The 18,533-nt window shown below is 38.0% G+C and overlaps 2 protein-coding genes across 2 annotated transcripts in view; both read left to right on the plus strand.

Moving 5' to 3' along the window:
- Window positions 1–658: 658 nt before the first annotated feature.
- Window positions 659–8,842, plus strand: LOC121514012 (B-cell receptor CD22). Its single transcript, XM_041794070.1, has 8 exons — window positions 659–717; window positions 2,905–3,309; window positions 5,510–5,821; window positions 5,907–6,170; window positions 7,188–7,460; window positions 7,778–7,880; window positions 7,973–8,138; window positions 8,222–8,842. Exons 1-8 carry the CDS (start codon window positions 675–677, stop codon window positions 8,375–8,377), a joined length of 1,722 nt encoding a protein of 573 aa, XP_041650004.1. The 5' UTR covers window positions 659–674; the 3' UTR covers window positions 8,378–8,842.
- A 2,594-nt stretch (window positions 8,843–11,436) lies between these two features.
- The window catches only part of xrcc1 (X-ray repair complementing defective repair in Chinese hamster cells 1), a 41,876-nt gene continuing 34,779 nt past the window's right edge, over window positions 11,437–18,533 (plus strand). The window contains exons 1-5 of the mRNA XM_041794203.1: window positions 11,437–11,935; window positions 12,073–12,165; window positions 15,583–15,690; window positions 15,780–15,938; window positions 16,737–16,811. Of these exons, the coding sequence (XP_041650137.1) occupies window positions 11,885–11,935; window positions 12,073–12,165; window positions 15,583–15,690; window positions 15,780–15,938; window positions 16,737–16,811 (486 nt within the window). The 5' untranslated portion in view covers window positions 11,437–11,884. The remainder of the gene's footprint in view (window positions 11,936–12,072; window positions 12,166–15,582; window positions 15,691–15,779; window positions 15,939–16,736; window positions 16,812–18,533) is intronic.

Here is an 18,533-nt window from a genome sequence, read left to right on the forward strand (position 1 = left end):
CAGACCACTCCCCCCTGAGACTTTTCTGTATTATAATGTGAAGAGAAATATTCAACAAACATTAAGTGAAATCAGTTTTAGATAAACATGCATAACTTTACCTTTGCCACTATTCATCTTTCCATACTTGTGATGACCTACTTACACTCAAGTGACGGAGTAGTGATAACTCAGTATCAGGAGTCAATCATTTACCTGTTTATTCAACTTTCTGTGGAACTCTTATTTCTGTAGCTGTGAAATAAAGGTTTGGTTTGGAGGTTTACTTCACACAGAGGTAGAAAGAAATGAACACATTTGGTTGTTGGGACTTTGAGGAAATGACCAACAGCATGAGAGTGACTCACACACTGTCATGTGTTGTCTCTCTGATACTTGCTGAAGTCTTTCTTTCCCTGACAAACAACACTGCCACCACCTGAATGATCATCTGATGTTTTTTACATAACCTAGGTTTGAAACCTATAATTAACCAGCAAAGTTATGTTTTGAGACATTAATTCTAAGAAGTGAATTAATAGAATAGGTGTAGATGACACTGAAGTAGGGAACAGTATGGGAAAGCATGAAAATGAAGTCATACTAGCAGAGGAACAATGAAAACCCCAACTTCCCCATCTTTTCCTCCTACCTATCCTTCTTTCTGTCTGCAGTGAGACAGCAGGGTTGCAGACATGCATGTGGACACTGGCTTTCTGTTGTTCCCTCTGCTTTTTGGTAAGCATTTAATTTCGTTTTATCAATTTTTAAACCTCATTGTTCTTTGATTTATGTATGAGTATAAGTTGTTATTCCCTGCATCATGGCTTTATCTCACACAGCAATTTTGTTTCTTGAGTAAGTCTCTTGTAGAATATGTTTTTAAGGATAACAAATTTGCAGATGAGGATACTTTCAATGGTTGTTACTTAAACTTTAAATCCTTTTTGTCTTGAAATAGAGAAATATGGAAAAAATGCACATGAAAATATTCAGATATGGATGTTTTTTAAAAAATAACTGGAGTGGAGTGGAGTAGATATCCAGAGTTAAAAGGGCAGATTGTCGTCTTCCCCTTTCTAAATTTAATTCAGTTGTGAAACCTTTCTGGGTCATTTAATGCAGACATTGCAGAGTTGCAACGTAATACAGCTGTCTCAACCCAGAATCTGATCAAATTGATCTTTACATTACTGCTCGAGAAAATCTCAAGGAATAAATTCAACCTACAAGTCCAAAACTACAAAAAGTTTGTTTGTCAGCTTCTAGTGTTCATGAAAATATGTTTGAATAAAATTAGCTTTCCTATTTGTTTTATTGAATTTAGCACTAGCAGTCGTTTTTTTCAGTCACAACACAAACTCCAAACGTTCTGCACAGTTTCAACATTTTAATTTCACATATTGAGTAAGCAGAAATATTGATTCAATTCAAAGCCAAACCTATAAAATGCCAAAGTAGAGAAAATAAAATTTTTGCAGTGGATCCGTGTTTTCTCCTCCAAAATTTGAATAATAAGTTCATTTTTTCATTTAAGAAGTCATATGTCCATATTTTCTAGATTCCGCTTACACAAAGAAAATATTCTCAGACTATTTTTATTATAATTTTGTTGATTATGGCTTACAGCTCACAAAAAATATAAAATTCACTTTCTCAAAATATTAGAATATCTAAAAACACCAACCAAAAAAAGATTTATAACACAGAAATGGTGACCTTCTGGAAAAATCTGCTCATTTAAGCAATTTACTTGGTTGAGGCTCCTTTAGGCCAAATTACTGCATCAGTGTGACGTGGCATGGAGCCCATCAGTCCGTGGCACTGCTGGGGTGCTATGAAACCCAGGTTGCTCTGATAGCAGCCTTTGGCTCATCTGTATCATTGAGTCTGGTGTCTCTCGCCTTCCTCTTGACATTTTCTCAGAGATTCTCTACGGGGTTCAGGTCAGACCAGCTGGCTGGCCAATCAAGCAAAGTAATACCATAGTCAGGAAACCAGTTTCTGGTAGTTTTGGCTTTACTGTGGGCAGGTGCCAAGTCCTGCTGGAAAATGAAATCAGCGTCTTCATAAAGCTTCTCAGCAGATGGAAGCGTGGAGTTCTCTAAAAGCTCCTGGCGGATGGCTGACACTGTTCTTTCATCTGAAAACAGGACTTTGGACCACTGAGCAATGGTTGAGTCTGTTTTCTCCTTAGCCCAGGTGAGATGCTGATGACACTGTCTGTAGCTCAGGAGTGGCTCGACACTAGGAAGACGACACTCATGGTCCTTTTCCTGGACCTGTCTATATAGTGGCTCTTATTCACTGACTCCAGCCTCAGTCTGCTCCTTGTGAAGCTCCTCTTAGTTCTTGAATCTGCTTTGTTTGACAATCATCTGAAGACTGAGCTCACCCTTGTTGCTTGTGCTGCTTTTCTTACCAAACTTTCCCAGTCTGCTTACCATGAATCTGCTTTGATACAGCCTCTGAGAGCAGCCTGCCCTTTCAGCGGTGGCCTTCTGTGGCTTACCCTCCTTGTGGAGGACCAATGATTGTCTTCTGGACAACTGTAAAGTCAGCAGTATTCCTCACAATTGTGGTTGTGTGTACTGAACAAGAGGGAGTGAATGAAGGGGCTTTATTTGTGATTAATCTAGAATACACTGAATATTCACTTTTTGAATTAAATTTGTGGAAAAACTGAACTTTTTTTGATCATATTGTAATTTTTTAGATGAACCTGTACGGTGGGAAGTTGCTCGGAACAGAAACTTTTTAAATTTAAAAGTGCTTGGGATACTTTCATTGATTTTATGGGTTCAGGTTAAAGAAAAACCAAAATAAATCAATAATACATAACATATCACCAACAGACTGATGTGGCTGGATAGCTTGTTGAAATCTTTTTTACTGTTCTGATGGTTTTTCTGCTCTTTATTCCAGCTGCACCTTTATGGACTGTGGTCCAGGCCGTCTCTCCTGTACCCTCAGTCCCTGACCGTGTCCAAGCCGTGGCAGGCTCCTGCGTTGTGGTCCCCTGCTCTTTCTCTCCTCTAGGTCCTCATCCTTCCAGGGGGAGAAAGGAGAGGGTGGACGTCCGGCTGAGGTTCAGAGGTGGTGGTCACTTCTTCCCCCTGCGCAGCACTGCTTATAACAGTGAGGACAGGGACCAAGTGAGCAGGGATTTCCAAGGCAGGACTTCTCTCTTTGGGAGGATTGCAGATGGAGACTGCTCGGTGAAGATTGAAAGGATCAGCCAGGATGACTCCCGGGTGTTTGAGATCGCTCTGAAGAGAGGGGATGAGTTACTCTGGGGGAAACCTAGGAGCTTCAATCTGGATGTTGCAGGTAAGGCGCAGTGTTATTTAAGGAAGCTGTTTTTCAGTTCAAGTCTTTGGACAAATATTATTCATTCTTTTTCTTTGCATTGTAAAGATTACACTTAAGTTGCAAAGAGTTCTCTCTTTCAGCTGAAGCCATCCATAAATTTCATAAAATTCTGAAACATTTGTAAGAAGCATATTACTACACTACTAGAACTTCAAGAAGGACACTGATGAATAAACGGTTATACTTTGAATGGAGGATGCTGTCTTTTTAGCGGGGTATAGTGTGGTAAGAATACTTTTGCTATAGAACTTAGGCTTCATAATAACTTCTTAAGACCTTATAGCCTCATTAGCTTATTAATATAATACCATACAGATCTTAGCAACTGACCTGAGTCACATGCTGCTAGACTAATTTGCATGCTAATCCCTCTTCTTTCTTTCTGCCTCTCCATCTTCTCTTTTTCCATGTCCCTTTCTGTGTCTACCCCTTCTCTTCTCCTGCATCTCCCTCTTCTTTTCTTCTGGATCTCCTTCTTCTCTCTTTCAGCATCTTTCTCTTTTCTCTCTCTGCATCCCCCTCCTCCTTTCTTTTCTGCATTAACTTCTCTGCTATTTCTGCATCTCCCTTATCTCTCTTTCTGTGTCTACTGCTTCTCTTCTCCTGCATCTCCCTCTCCTTTTGATCTTTCTTTCTTTTCTCTTTCTGCATCTCCCATTATCGCTTTACAGACAGTTTTGGTAGATGACTGTTTAATGTGAATCTACTAAATGTTGCGTAGCACTGAGCTCACGGTGGATTCATGTTTGGACTGAATAAGTAAGGCCGCCCACACACTACAGGATTTTAAGCCCAATTTGAGGCAAGATTTGCCTCCTCCGACGATCATGGGGGCGTATCCCGAGTGGAGCCTCATCACAAAAGATAATTTGTCAGAATAATCCTCGTTTGTGGTGTTATTACGATTATTTTACTGCTCCAAATCACGTCGTAGCCTCCCAGACTCAGAATCGAAGATATCAAACATGTTTGATATTTACGATTTTAGGTCGTAGTGCCGCTGACTCAGTACCCACAATAACCAACGACAGCGAGCAGATGAGGTAGCGTCACCAGCCGGATCATACATACTTTCCACGCTCACAGCCATAAACACAGCTTTAACTTAATTCCAGCCAGGATTACATCTTTAGTCTTTCCCATTTTTTATGATTTTTGCTGTAACGCATACCACGCCAGCCTATTGTGGAGGGACAGCAAGACGGTATCGACGGACATCCACGTTTGTTTTTTCTGTGGTCACATGATCACCTGAGGTCGCTGGCTGTGTCGTACAGAAGATTAAAGATGAAAAACTGTTTGAAATTGTCCTGATGTCTGTGGGCTCCCACAATTTAAAAATCGTTTCAGATTTAAAAATCGTCTAGTGTGTGTCCGGCCTGATCTGACAAAGGATACGGTATACACCTGCCCTTTTGAGCTTACATTGTTTATGAATTGGCAATACAGATTGTTTGTCTTGGTAACAGAAAGCAGCATATGTTGTCAGAGTTTTTACTTTCAGTGATGTATTTTAAACTTGTCACCATTTTAGATTTATTTCAAAATGTCTCCAACACTTATGGTCATGTTTTCTTTAAAGAAATGACATCTGCAGTAGCATTTTTACTCTACAGTGTCTTTCTTCTCTCAAAAGTATGCTGTCTCTTTTCATATCACACAAAAATTCTACAAACGTGAGTCCAGGCTTGAAAATGTAGAAATGCGTTGGTTTGGAATCACGGTTTATTGTGCCAAACACTGAGACAGATCACATACAAAAGTCAACAAACTGATACAAAAGTTATTTTGAGTCATCATGGTGTAAGAGTGCAATGTTGTTTACAACATCTTAGCCTTAAACATAGCAAAAACTTGACAAAAATCAACAGAAATGTACTTTTTTTTTTACTTTAATGAGACAAAACAGTCATCAAGTATTTACTTTACTCTGTCCTTGTGGGCATTGAGATTGAGATTTTCCACCTTTTATAAACTATCATATGCACTGTTACTGAGGATGTACTTGTTCAGATTTTTGATAAACTGGTAAACCAAGGGCAAATAATCAAAATACTTCGTCAGAAATCCACTCCTGTCCTTTGAAAGACATCTGCCTTAATAAATCCACACAGTAGTTATGAAACCCGGTAAAGATGCTTTTTCTTTTCAATGACAGACACTCCTGAGGCTCCGCTCATCAGTGGCATGTTATCAGCCACAGAGGGACAGCTGGTCACCCTGAACTGCTCCGTCAGGTACCACTGCCCCTCCAGACCTCCTCTCCTGCAGTGGAGGTGGGAGAGAGGAGCTCAACTGAACAGCACTGAGCCCGGGGAGACACTCCACCTCCACCCTGAGCCTGACAGACTGATGCTGCTGGCCTCTCTGTCCTTCATCGTGTCACATAAGGTGAAGCCAAAGCTCAGATGTGAAGTCAGCTACCCAGGAGCAAAAACACTGACCACTTCTAGGGAGCTACATGTTACATGTAAGCATTGTTTTGATTGGTTTATTTGGGTTTTGGTGGCTTTTTTTTTTTACTGAAACATTTGTTTGTCGTTTTGTCTCCTTAGTTTCTCCTAAAGATGTGATGGTTCAGGTCCAGTCCCTGACGGTGCATGAGGGGGGCAGCGCCTTGTTGGTCTGCTCATGTAAAGCTGACCCTCCTGCATCCGAGTATCGCTGGTCCTACACCCAACACGGCCACACGGTGCATCTCCGTCAGCGCACGCACACAGTCCGGGTGTTCAATGTGACCCGAGACATGAAGGTCCGCTGCTCTGCTCAGAACCTGATCGGTCGAGGAGAGTCTCAGCCCACAGCGCTGAATATACAATGTAATTATCCTTCTTACTTCAGGCCTAACCCCTCTGGCCTTGTATACCTTGTATTATTCAGTAGCAGATTAAAGATTGATATTGCTAGGTCACCAGTGGACTAGCAGATAGGTGCATGGAGACTGTAGTCCTCCAAGCAAGGGGCCTGGGTTCAAGTCTGACCAGCAGGTCTTCTACAAAAGTCATTCCTACTCTCTCTGTCTCTGTCCATCATCCTCTGTAATAATGGCATAAAACTCTAAAACACAAATCTTGAAAGAGGAAAATAACAGTACAAATTTATTTCCTGTCTCTCTTCCACTTTCCTACCAAAAGAGGCGAAAAATATTCTTTAAAAAAAAAATTCCAAAAGAATAGCAGCCTTTATGCAATTATGTAACTATCACACTTCTATCTACTATCACATGTGATATCACACTTGCAATTGTGTTTAGATTAATTGTGCAGCAGTATATTAACCAAGAATCTGAGGAGAGAAAAAGCGTGAGAAAGATGTTTCCATGCTGCAAACGTATCTGTGCAATTGTCGCATTGTTCCGGAGTCAGCTTGCATTTTTTGGTCGTTTAAAACAAGGAACTACTCTGCATTATTTTCCAGGGACTTTAATTTTTTGTTGCATTGCCATGATAGTCAGTTACACAGCTGAGATTTTTTTTTCATTCTTACTGGGATCATATCATACAAGTGTAAAAAAAAAAAAAGTAGAGCGAGCAGAGTGTAATTGCATTTTATCTAAAATGTTAAAGGTTTTATTTTCATGCAACAAGCTCTTTCACATCTTCCAGTGTTTTTCTGTTAAAAGTGTCAGTTCATAAGCTTGTCTCAAAAGCTTTAAAAAATCTGTGAAATTTATTTTTTATCCTAAGACAAGACAAAAAAACATTCCTCGTCTACAGAATAAAAAGTTATTGTGGAACAGAGTCGCAGTATTACAAAAAAATGTTGATCAGATTGAATAACATCTGGAAAGTGTTGTAAGAGTTTTAACATTTTAATATGCTCTTTCTTTTTTACAGATAAACCAGTCATCCTCCAGCTCACCTCCAGCTGTGATGCTACAGGTTTAGAGGTACTCTGTCGCTGTTCAGTCGACTCCAACCCCAAACCGGCCGTCACATGGAGTGTAAACGGGTCTGTTCCTCCCCGCGATTACAACGTGTCGGTGACATCTGAGCCTGGCGTGCTCACAGCGACTCTGAGGGGCCACATGGACAGACCTCAGACAGTGATCTGCTTTGCTTTCAATGCGCTGGGGAATGACTCAATGATGTTGCTGCAGGGGGGACAAGGTGTGTTCTAAGCACTGCTTTTTCCACATTAATAAACAGCTCTGTCTCTTTTTTCTTTTTTACGCTGATTTGGAGCTGGTGTTGAAACATCTGTGCAACATGCCTGAAGCGTGAAAACTTAAAGTAGAGAAGAAAATGATAAGGCATGAGTTAGGATGTGCAATGCAGAAAAGCTTCTGTTGTTGAATCTTAACGGGTTTAGTAAAAGCTTCTGGGGGCTGCATGTTTTGATATTAACATGAAACAACTGCATCAAACTTGAGTGACAGTTTTACATGACATAGTAATCCATTGCTGTTCTTTTCATCCACGTACAGAGACACCTGCTTGGTTGTGGTTGGTGATACCTGCTGTGTGTGCTTGTCTGGTCGTATTCTTCCTGTCTCTTTGTTTGTACTGCTGCAGAAAAAGAGCAGAGAGGTATGTGAATCAAAGCAGACCTTTAAATTTTACCATAAATTTTTCACACATAATTATTCTGACGTTTTATGTACCTGCTCTTCCTTTGTCAGGCATGTCCTGAGCAGACGCCCAGCTGTGTACCCTGAAGGAATGGGAATTTATCAAGACCAAATGCCCCTCTATATTAACTGCACAGAGGTGACTCATATCTACACTAATGGCAGCTACCAGCTTGTATACCAGAACTGCACACCTCTTTTTGTCCATACAAAACAGGTACTTCATTTCAGTGACAACATTTACAAATGTCAAAAATCCCTGGTTTCTGATTTCTTACATTAAGAGCTGTTGTTCCATAGATGCGTCCGATGGCTAGAAGAGGTGGAGAGAGAAGAAGAGGAGGAGAGGGTGGAGGCCGTGACAGACGAGTGGGTTTGGGAGTCAGACACACAAGAGAAGTTCAGAGTAATTCTGTGGCCGATGCAGAGACAGCTATCTACTTGGAGATCCTCTGAGCTTCATTTGAAGGAGCTCAGTGATTCACCTGCAGAGTTAACAACTTGAGAATCATTGTCCAATGTAACATTCAGCTACTGTATATATTCTAATTCTGTAATTATATGCTACTGCTTTTCATAGCCGTGCACTATGTGGTGTCTTGATTAGTAAGTGGTACTCTGCCTTACAGTCTCCATATTTAATGGTTTCTGGCTTTTTAAGCGTTTACCTGCAACCTGCCTTTGTGCTCTTGATTTTTCAAGGATGAATAGATGTGATACAGTGCTAGTTATTTCATTATGGGTCTGTTGTATATTGTACATAAGCACATTCTCTTGGCTGTTATTAAATCTTACCTGTCAGCCACTCCAAATGTAAGTTTACAAAGTTTATTATATATAGCAACTTTGAAGAACAGACTTCACAAAGTGCTTCATAATTAAAGATTAAAAGGCAAACTAAAGTGATCAAGAGTCCATGTATAAAAGCATACTTCAAGAAATTAAACAAAGATGTCAAAATAAATGGCTCTTTATTGGCTTTATATCATGGATTGTTAACAGCTGAAACATGTTCAGTGTAAACGGATCCCTTAAGTCTGAGTTAGTAGCCTACGTCTGAGTTAGGAAGTGTATCAAAATGCTAATGAGACCTGAGATACACTAAATGGACAAAAGTATTCAGCCACCTGACCATTACACCATCAAGGCCTGTATGACACTGTATTCAAATACATGTACTTTAACATGGAGTTGGCCTCCTTTTGCAGCTATTATAATTTCCATTCTTCTTGGAAGGCTCTTCATACGATTTTGGAGTGTTTCTGTGGAAATTTGTGCCCATTCATGCTGTAGAGCATCTATGAGGTCAGGCTCTGATGTTCCACTTCATTCCAAAGGTGCTTGATGGGGTTTAGATCAGGGCTCTTTGTGGGCCAGTCAAGTTCTTCCACACAAAACTCATCAAACCATGTCTTATAGTCCTTGCCTTGTGCACTGAGGCACAGTCATGTTGGAAAAGATAGGTCCTTCAAACTGTTGCCACAAAGTTGGAAGCATAATATTGTCCAAAATGTCTTGGTATGCTGAAGCATTAAGATTGCCCTTCACTGGAGATGAGCCCATCCCCTGTAAAACAGCCCCATACCATAATCCCTCCTCCACTAAACTTCACAGTTGGTAAAATGCAGTCAGACAGGTTAATGTTCTCCCGGCATCCATTAAACCCAGTCTCACCCATCTGACTGACAGAGAAGCATGAACACATTTCCACAGAACACATTTCCACTGCTCCACAGTCCAGTGTCGGTGTGCTTTACACCACTCCATCCAGCCCTTGGCATTTGACTTGGTGATGGGAAACTTGCATGCAGCTGCTTGCAAGTTGTTTTACATGCCAGTGGAAGTTCAGAACTCTTCAGTTATGGAATCAGCAGGGCGTTGGTGACTTTTAAACACCATGCACCTGTGCAGCTGATGCTTCTACTCTCTAATAATAACACAGCTGACTGGGGAATATCCAGCAGGGATGAAATTTCATGAACCGTCTTATTGCAAAGGTGGCATCCATCACAGAACCACACTTGAAATCACTGAGCTCTCCAGAACGACCCATTTTGTATCATAAATGTTTTCAAATAGGGACTGCATGGCTAGGTGTTTGATTTTATTCACCTGTGGACACAAGAGTGATTGAAACACCTGAATTCAATAATTAACAGGTGTGGACAAATAATTTTGTCCATGTAGTGTATGTTCCTGTGAGAGTTTAGGTGCATGAACAACAATCCTGTGATATTAAGAATAATGACAGAAAGAACGACAGCATTGTGAAACTGTTACAATCTCTGATTTATTGTTTATTGTATTAAACAGAAGGCCAGAGGCCAGTGTTTGAAGACACCATAGAAATGAGAAATCTTTGTGTTATTTTTTTGCATTAAATGCTGAAAAAGAACATTTAAAAATTATCTAGTCTTACTTTGATTATCGTGTCAGAATAAGACCTGTTTATTTACAAGTGCCGTCAAGTCAGGAATGCAAGAATGGTTAAAGGACTCTAGCTTTTATAGCTCTTTTCTATTTGTCTGACTACTCAAAGTATTATACCACTGGTCACATCTACACATTCTCATCCCATTCACACACTAATGGCAAAGGTTGATTGGGAGAATTACCCATCAGTATTTTCTAGTCTCATCCATACGCATCCATACCCATTTACACACCACCAACGCAGCAGTGGAGCAAATTGGGGTTAAATGTCTTGTCCAAGGACACATTGGCATGTGACTGCAGGAGCTTGGGATTGAACCCAAGACCTTTCGATTGCAAGACGACCGACTCTACCTTCTCAATCACTGGCACCCCAAGAAATTGAGCTTTTGACATACCATGTTTGAAAGCTTGTGTTTCTATGAAAAAAAAAGATAAATAACTGAAAATAAAGTGTATGATATATTTGAAATTTTAATTTTGTAATCAAATTTAGATCACTTCAAAAGAAAACAAATGGGCTTTTGAAAATTATCTGTTTAAATTGTGTACAAACTTTAAATTCTCAAATATGCATTTTTTTCTTCCCCCTTTTATGATAGCCTTTTTTGTTTTGACATTTAATCACTCTTTTTTGTTAACACCTTCATTTTAATACAACTAACCAGGTAAATGCACCCAAAGTATCATTTAATTGTGTACAAGATTTCCATGGTTATTGTCTTTCAGTGAAAACCAAGCAATGACAATAACCAACCTGATATCTACTGATACTAAGTCTATTCTTCCATGTTTGAAGATACTAGATCTTTCACTGTAGACTCCATTATCACATTATGATAGAAAGTATTTTTAAAAAACAATATTTAAATGAATATCCCAGTTTCGACTCGAAAGATCTTAAAAGTCAGTATTTATCGTATTTATGCATTGATTACGGAATGGGTATGAACTGGTTTCAGTACGGGGTTACAGCATATAATCTGAACGATAGATGGCGACAGATCGCTACATTTATTTCGTTGCCGAAGAAGAAGAGAAGCCACTCATTGGCTGGAACTACTGCAAGGCGGAAACGACGTCACAGTATGATACACATCATGCTTTTGGTGGGAAAATGAGTTCGCCTCCACGCACATTTAACCTAAAATTAAAAAGATTAAGAACTGATTTTGAAATTTGATGACACAGGAAATTAAACGGCCTTGATTTATGCACAGAAAAATACAGAGACGTGTGCGTAGCTGCCTTTGAAGTGTGTAAAACTCAGCCGGCTAACCAGGAAAAGTTCACTCATATCTATTGTTTGCTAGCATGCTAACGCTTTAGCCAACGCTTATTGTGACGCGAAACAGCAACAAAGTCTTTTTTAATCATTATTCAAGTCTCGGTTTTACTAATACTGACAGGACGCCGCCAGCTTTCTAAATTTTGTACCCCGTGTTGGTTGTTTTGACCTGAAAAGACCAGCCTGAGTCTTGTTTTTTTTCTCTGTTTCTGGCTCTGATTGTTTACCATAACATCAACAACATGCCAGAAATCAAACTCAAGCACGTCGTCTCTTGCAGCAGCGAGGATACTGTAAGTCCACTTCTGAAATAATTTTATACCAATATGAAAATTAAACAGCCATTCATATCATAAATATGTTATATGTTTGTATTTGAATCATTTCCTTATATGTGAGACCTTTTGTGTTTTCTCATAATGGCCATTAGACTCACAAAGCAGACAACCTGCTGAGCTCTGACACCTACAGAAAATGGAAAGCAGCAAGACCCGGAGAGAAGCAGACCTCAGTCATCCTGCAGGTACGTTTTGCCAACTATTTCTCCTTAAAGTGAATACTTAGACTCTTTTGATGCCATGCAATTATAAACGATATATCTGTCATTTTATAAACAATAGTATTAATACTTCCAAATCTCTGCAAGAAGAAAACAAATAAAATGTATATATAAGGAAAGCTGTGCTCCTCTACTGCACAAAAAAAAAGAAAAGAGAAACAATGCCACCGCACAACACGATGGTATTAGATTAGATAAATAGATGATTACATTGCTACTGATTGCCTGAATTAATTCACTTCTGATACTCAAGATCCTGATTTTATTTGATTCACAATTCAATATTGATTCATATGGGGATGTTTTAGTTACAAAACCCACTTTGCTTCATTATGAAAGAGATTCTTAGGAAACCTTCCAACTAGGCACATTATTAGATAGATGCTTTGTTGATCCCAAAGGAAATGAAATGAAATTTCCGTCTGGATGAATTGAGTGTCTTTCTTGCTAATATATTGAGAATATCAAAGTTTACCTTTAAAAAATTACCCCAAACTAATATTTCCACATTATTTTCCATGTAGCACATTCTGCAAAGGGCCTTTCCTTCTTCCAGCCTGCCTCTGTCTTTTTAGTTTTTGAATTCAAAATGCAGCCTGATATTCTCTTAAATTTGGTGGTGTCTACAGCAAAGTAGAGCTGTTCAGCCCCACCATGTTTTTTGAGAGCCATGGACAAGTTAGTTGTGCGTTTTGGGCCTTCATCACAGCCTCTGAAGCCAAATTCATTCGGGACATGTTAGTGCTTTGTCCTTCATAACTTGGATTTTGAGATATGCAGGCTTTTTTTTTTAAATTTTCGAACAATTTTTAAGCTTAGGCAAAGCACTGATAATCTTTATTGAGGTGAAATGCAAACTCTTCCTCCAACTGTGTTAAACTGAAATGTTAAACATCGACAAAACGATGGATAAAAAAAAACATTGCCAACATATTGGTGCCATTTATAGTGTTCTTCTATTCTTGAAGGCAGCTTTAGGGTAAAAATAGGACTGATGATAACCGCTTTAAAACGTGTGAAAATAAACCGTATAAAAAATAGTAAAAAATAGTATTTAAACAGTATTATTATTACTAACAATAGAATTGACAGGTCAGACACAGGCTCTGTTGATGCATCATCCAGGTAGTGATAGTGCCAGCTATTCAACTTAAACTGCACCTTACTGTTTTCTAAAATCAAAATTGATACTTTTCATGATCTCATGTTTATGTTTTGAATAGAATTTTGCACATGGTTAGATTAGATTGATACCAGAGGTGGATAAAGTACCAGACTATTGTACTCAAGTAAAGTACGGTTACTCTGGTTAAAATTTATTTGAGTACAAGTAAAGGTAAGGTATGGTACATCTACTCAAGTAAAAGTAAAAAGTAAGTCATTTAAAATGTATTCAAAGTGCTGAGTACCCAGTAGCTCCTTTTGATACCCAAGGGGCTTTCACAGTAAAATATGACGGTCCTTAATCTGCAATAACAACAAGAAAATATGGACCTCCAACCAGCTTTTTTGTTATAAGGTTTGACCTAACCTAAAGTACAATACAACAGCTGTTTCAGGAGAAAATATAGAATCATTCTCTTGCCATGTACATGTACTGACCATTATGTGTTGTGAAAGCCAAACCACTGGTCCTTTTCATGTTGTTGGCAGAAAGCTTGGACCTCCTTGTTGTGGCTTTTAGTGTTTATTTTTTTACTCAGTTCTTGGTGCTTTCTAAAATGCAATTAAGTACAATACTTCACTCAAAATATATTTGAGTAAAAGTAAAAGTAGTCATTTTAAAAACTACTCAAAAAAGGACAAGTACACAAAAAAGCTTAGTAATTTGACTAAATGTAATTAGTTACTTTCCACCCCTGATTGGTACTTTATTGATTCCAAAGGAAATTCCAGTTTCAGCTCTTCCATTACACACAGAGTAAGGGTAGGAAAGACAAAGGAAATTTAGAAAACATATTGCAGCTCAAGTATTAAATGAAAGTACAAAGGCATAACATTTTAAAAAGCATATACAAAATATGCAAAGAATAAAAAATGTGGAAGACATACACCTATGCAGTAGAAATGTGTAATGTTATGAAGGGCATTTGAATATCAGCAGAAAGTAAAACAAAAAAATGCAGTTTTAGATTGAGAAAGCCCAACATGGAAAAGTAATTTTCTCAAATGATAATAAAACAGTAATATCTGTATGTGCAGTCTTATTGCATAGGAAATCATCATAATGTTGCCCACTGTATGAAAGTAATCAGCACATACAATATTTAACCCATTGTAGCCCAGACCTGAAGCGTTAAACTTCACGTTATATGAACTTGAGTTTTCATGTATAGAAGAATTGCTGTACATACTATGAAAGGTTTTCCCGTTCTTCCTGCTGCAGAAAGTGGAGGAGCTCTAAGGTGTGACAGCCACAGGTCGAAAAGACTTGGACTTCTACTGAACTTTTACACAAACTTTTCCTTTTTTTCTTTTCAAGGCATTTTGAAAACAGTTACAGCTATAAGACATTTGCTTGTCTTCAGACTATTCACAGTACAGCTTCTACAGAGAATTTAGTCAGGAGCCAAAAACACATCCTACACAGCGTTGTTTCTCTTCATTTTCCATTTTTAGGCAGTATATCTGAAAAAAAGTGTGGGTGTAGAACTTTTGTTTAGAGAAGAACTTGTCCCTGCTCCTCAGCCTTTTATTCTAACTCTTTTTATCAAAACTGCTTCTCTCAGAAGCGGTTAGGAGGGTTTATCAAGAGGTCATACAAACATTAAACTGAACAAGAAATATGCTGAACAAATAACACCTGTCAGACAATAAGCACCTGTGTGAAAAGAAATAATCTTTTGATTGTTTTTTATAGAATACCTTGAAATACCCACTCTAAGGTCAGGTGCCAAATAAATTAGTAATTTTAGATTCTTTGTTGCTGGATGTCATCTCATCTGACTTTGAAATGGCTTATTTCCACTGAGTTGCTCGAGAGCTTCTTTATCAAAATATGTCTTTAAATATCTTAATCTATTTTGTAGTCCGTTTTTCCCTGAACATTATATTAGGGGGTGCCCTATCCCCCCAACTGCACACCCGGTCGTTATCTGTTTTAATGTGAAAAGTTGTTTGATGATCAGAAACATTCAAGTGTGACAAACGCAAAAAAATAAATCAGAAAGGGATGAAATTATTTTCTCACAGCACTGTACCTTGAATTTGTGATCATGAGTGGGTAAAGAGTTAAACAAAAAGTTTGAAGCGAGTGAAAATTCTGTTATGTTTGTAAATGTTTTTTTTATGTTTTTCTCCCTCACAAACGTGGCACAACTTGTTTAAAACTGCCCCCTTTCAAATCTTTCTCTCTTATGTTTGCTTCATTGATTGTTTCAGTTTGAGAAGGAGGAGCAGGTGCACAGCATCGACATTGGAAATGAAGGCTCAGCATTCGTCGAGGTGTTGGTGGGGAATTCTTCAGCAGTCAGAGATCAGGACTACGAGGTATTAAGGCAGATTAAGTTTGCCACGTCACCTTACTTTTATGAAAATATCTCTCCTATTTTCCCTCATTCTTTGTCTCCCTCTTTAAGGTTCTTTTGGTTATGTCTTCCTTCATGTCCCCTACGGAGAGCCGTAACGGCACCAACATGAACAGGGTGCGTTTCTTCGGGCCAGCCCAGCTGCAGAAGAGCTCGGCACAGGAGAAGTGGGACCGAGTTAAAGTTGTGTGTAGTCAACCATACAGCAAGGTAAGAGCTCAGACAGGTAACTCTGAGTGAATAAAATCTGAAACACTCACCTTACAGTAGGGATGCGATGGTACACTCAATTCACAATATAGTCTCCATAGTCGGTTTATTATACACTTTTAAAGCAATTAACTTGGATTTTCAATATTTGTCTTCAAAATGATCCCAGTTTCATGTATATTTTTAACAGTATTTGTCATCACAGTGCATGCTCCAGTAAGTTAGCACAGTTTTTCTCTCCCCTCTAGTTCAGTGGGCACAAGTTACCGTGGTAACAACTCTGTGCTGATCTAACTTTGCCCCTGCCCCTTTTTTAATTACATTTTGTCATTGATGTGAAATATGCCTGAATAGCACTAAAAGAGATTTCAAAGAAGACACAAAAGAGAACAACAAACTAGCTCGTTATCATACAGTTTGGTACATAACACTGACATGTTGAAAAATCTTTTCAGGAGACCCTAAGCCCTCTTACCTGATGGTGCCAGCTACTGAATGATAGCTATTTTGATATCAGTTCAGTGTTTGCACAAAAAAATAGACAGAGTTCTGTCTTTCTTGAGGGAACTTTTTTGGTAAAATCAGGATTTATTATGAGTTGAGTATTTGACTGATAGAGAAGTAGCTTTTTTTAAGTTTTGAAATTGTTTGTTTGGAAACACATGGTGCTGATAATTATCAAAAATGTTGACAAACTCAGAATATTATGATGAGAATGAATGGACACTTCTCTTTAAAAAAACAGACTATGTAAGCATTGCATTAAATGGGAAATGATTTTGTGTTTGTCTCATTTAGAACATCGCATATGGACTGGCTTTTGTTAAGTTTCATTCACCGCCTGACAAAAATGATCCTCCAACATCCTCTCCAGTAAGTTTCTCCCATAGATGTGTCTTTAATTAATCTTCTTTTCATAAGAGACCTTGAGATGGGCTCTGATCAGCATGACTGTGTTGTTGCCAAGTTTTAGATCTTAGATTTCAAAACAGTTTTTCATAAAACAAAAAAGGTGAAGTATAAGACGTTCTCCTCACATAAGAACCAGACAAGAAATTTACTTCATGAAGCAGTCACATTGAATCAGAAAGTACTCTGTCAAAAAATATAATAATAATACAACATAAAGTACAATGTTGCATAGAGGGTGATTTCAGTAATTAACGTCTAAAACCCAAGTATATTGATGACGTGTGTAGACACGGGCTGATCCACTTTTTTCAGTTCCTATACATATGTACTCCATACCTGGTATCAATTCCAAAAAAATTTATAAGTAAAAATTGAAATTCTGTTTGTTTGTTTTTTTTTGTGGTATTATGTTTGAGGATACACAAAGCTCTTGTAAACTTGAAACATGATTTCTTATTCCAGACCAAACAATACAAAAAATGCAAACAATCGGGATATTATTTAATGATGCCTAAGTTTTTTTTAACCAATAATCGATCATTTCCTACTCCTGATGGCCAATAACTGATAATATATACATTTTATTTTTGATTTTAAAAAGAAGATTATTTTAGGTATTTATGCACATCTGGGGGTAAAAGGGTTGATATATAGTGAGCAACGATATTTATAACTAATTCTGACTGGCATCATTCACGATTACATCAAAAAACAAAGATAAGTTCTTGATTTTTACAACTCTTACTATTTTTTATTTTAATTAGAACATTTACGACCAAAATACAACAAAACAAACACTGACATACTTTGGTTTTTAAGAGTTTTCTTTTTTCACTTTTGCCATGAAATGAATTTAAATCACCAGACAAACTGTCAAATCTGTCATTTTAATCAACTAAATGTAAAATTCGGCTGACATATGTCCAAACAGACACGTTTTCCATTTGAAACAGGCTATTTTCAAATAATAGGATATTTTCCTCAATATGAAATTAAGAAACTGAAAGCCTGCTGCTAATTACTCCACAGATGAAACACAAAAAGATAACAGTCCTTCATGATTTATAAATGGTGAGGTTTTGGGACAGCTGGATAATTTTTACTGCATAAGTTGGGACTAAAAGAGAGCTGATGTTTTTCATAAAGATCCAAATCTGCACTGATCTAAGTCATATCAAAGCTGGGTACAAAAGTGTTTAGTACTCTGTTAATACAAAATAATGCTGTTGTGTGTGGTTAAACTTCTGTTCCTAATGTTGTCGATCAGGCTGAATAGAACCACACCACATCAAACAGCAGCATGTTTAAAACACTGCTGTTAAAGACGTATATTTAACACTGTCACATTATTAGTACCACAAACAGCAACAGGCACCAAGCATTACAGAAAATATAATTTATAACTTTCAGCTCATGATACCTTTAGCAAGATGTTTGATTTAACAAAAATGAAGCAGTATTTATTTGAGCAAATCTTTATTTCTTTAAAAACAGCCGCTGTTTATGCTAAATCACTTTAGTAAGACCTTGGAAGAATCGTGTTTTTGCTTTTATTTTTATAGTACCGCAAGTTCCACCCACATTCATAATTACAGTAGACCCCCAGGAATAAGGTGGATTAATTTTATTTCAAGTTTGTGCTGGTTTTACATGGAAACAGGTCCTAGCAACAAATTTCATATT

The sequence above is a fragment of the Cheilinus undulatus genome, linkage group 8 (genome assembly GCF_018320785.1).
Source record: "Cheilinus undulatus linkage group 8, ASM1832078v1, whole genome shotgun sequence".
Classification (NCBI taxonomy): domain Eukaryota; kingdom Metazoa; phylum Chordata; class Actinopteri; order Labriformes; family Labridae; genus Cheilinus; species Cheilinus undulatus.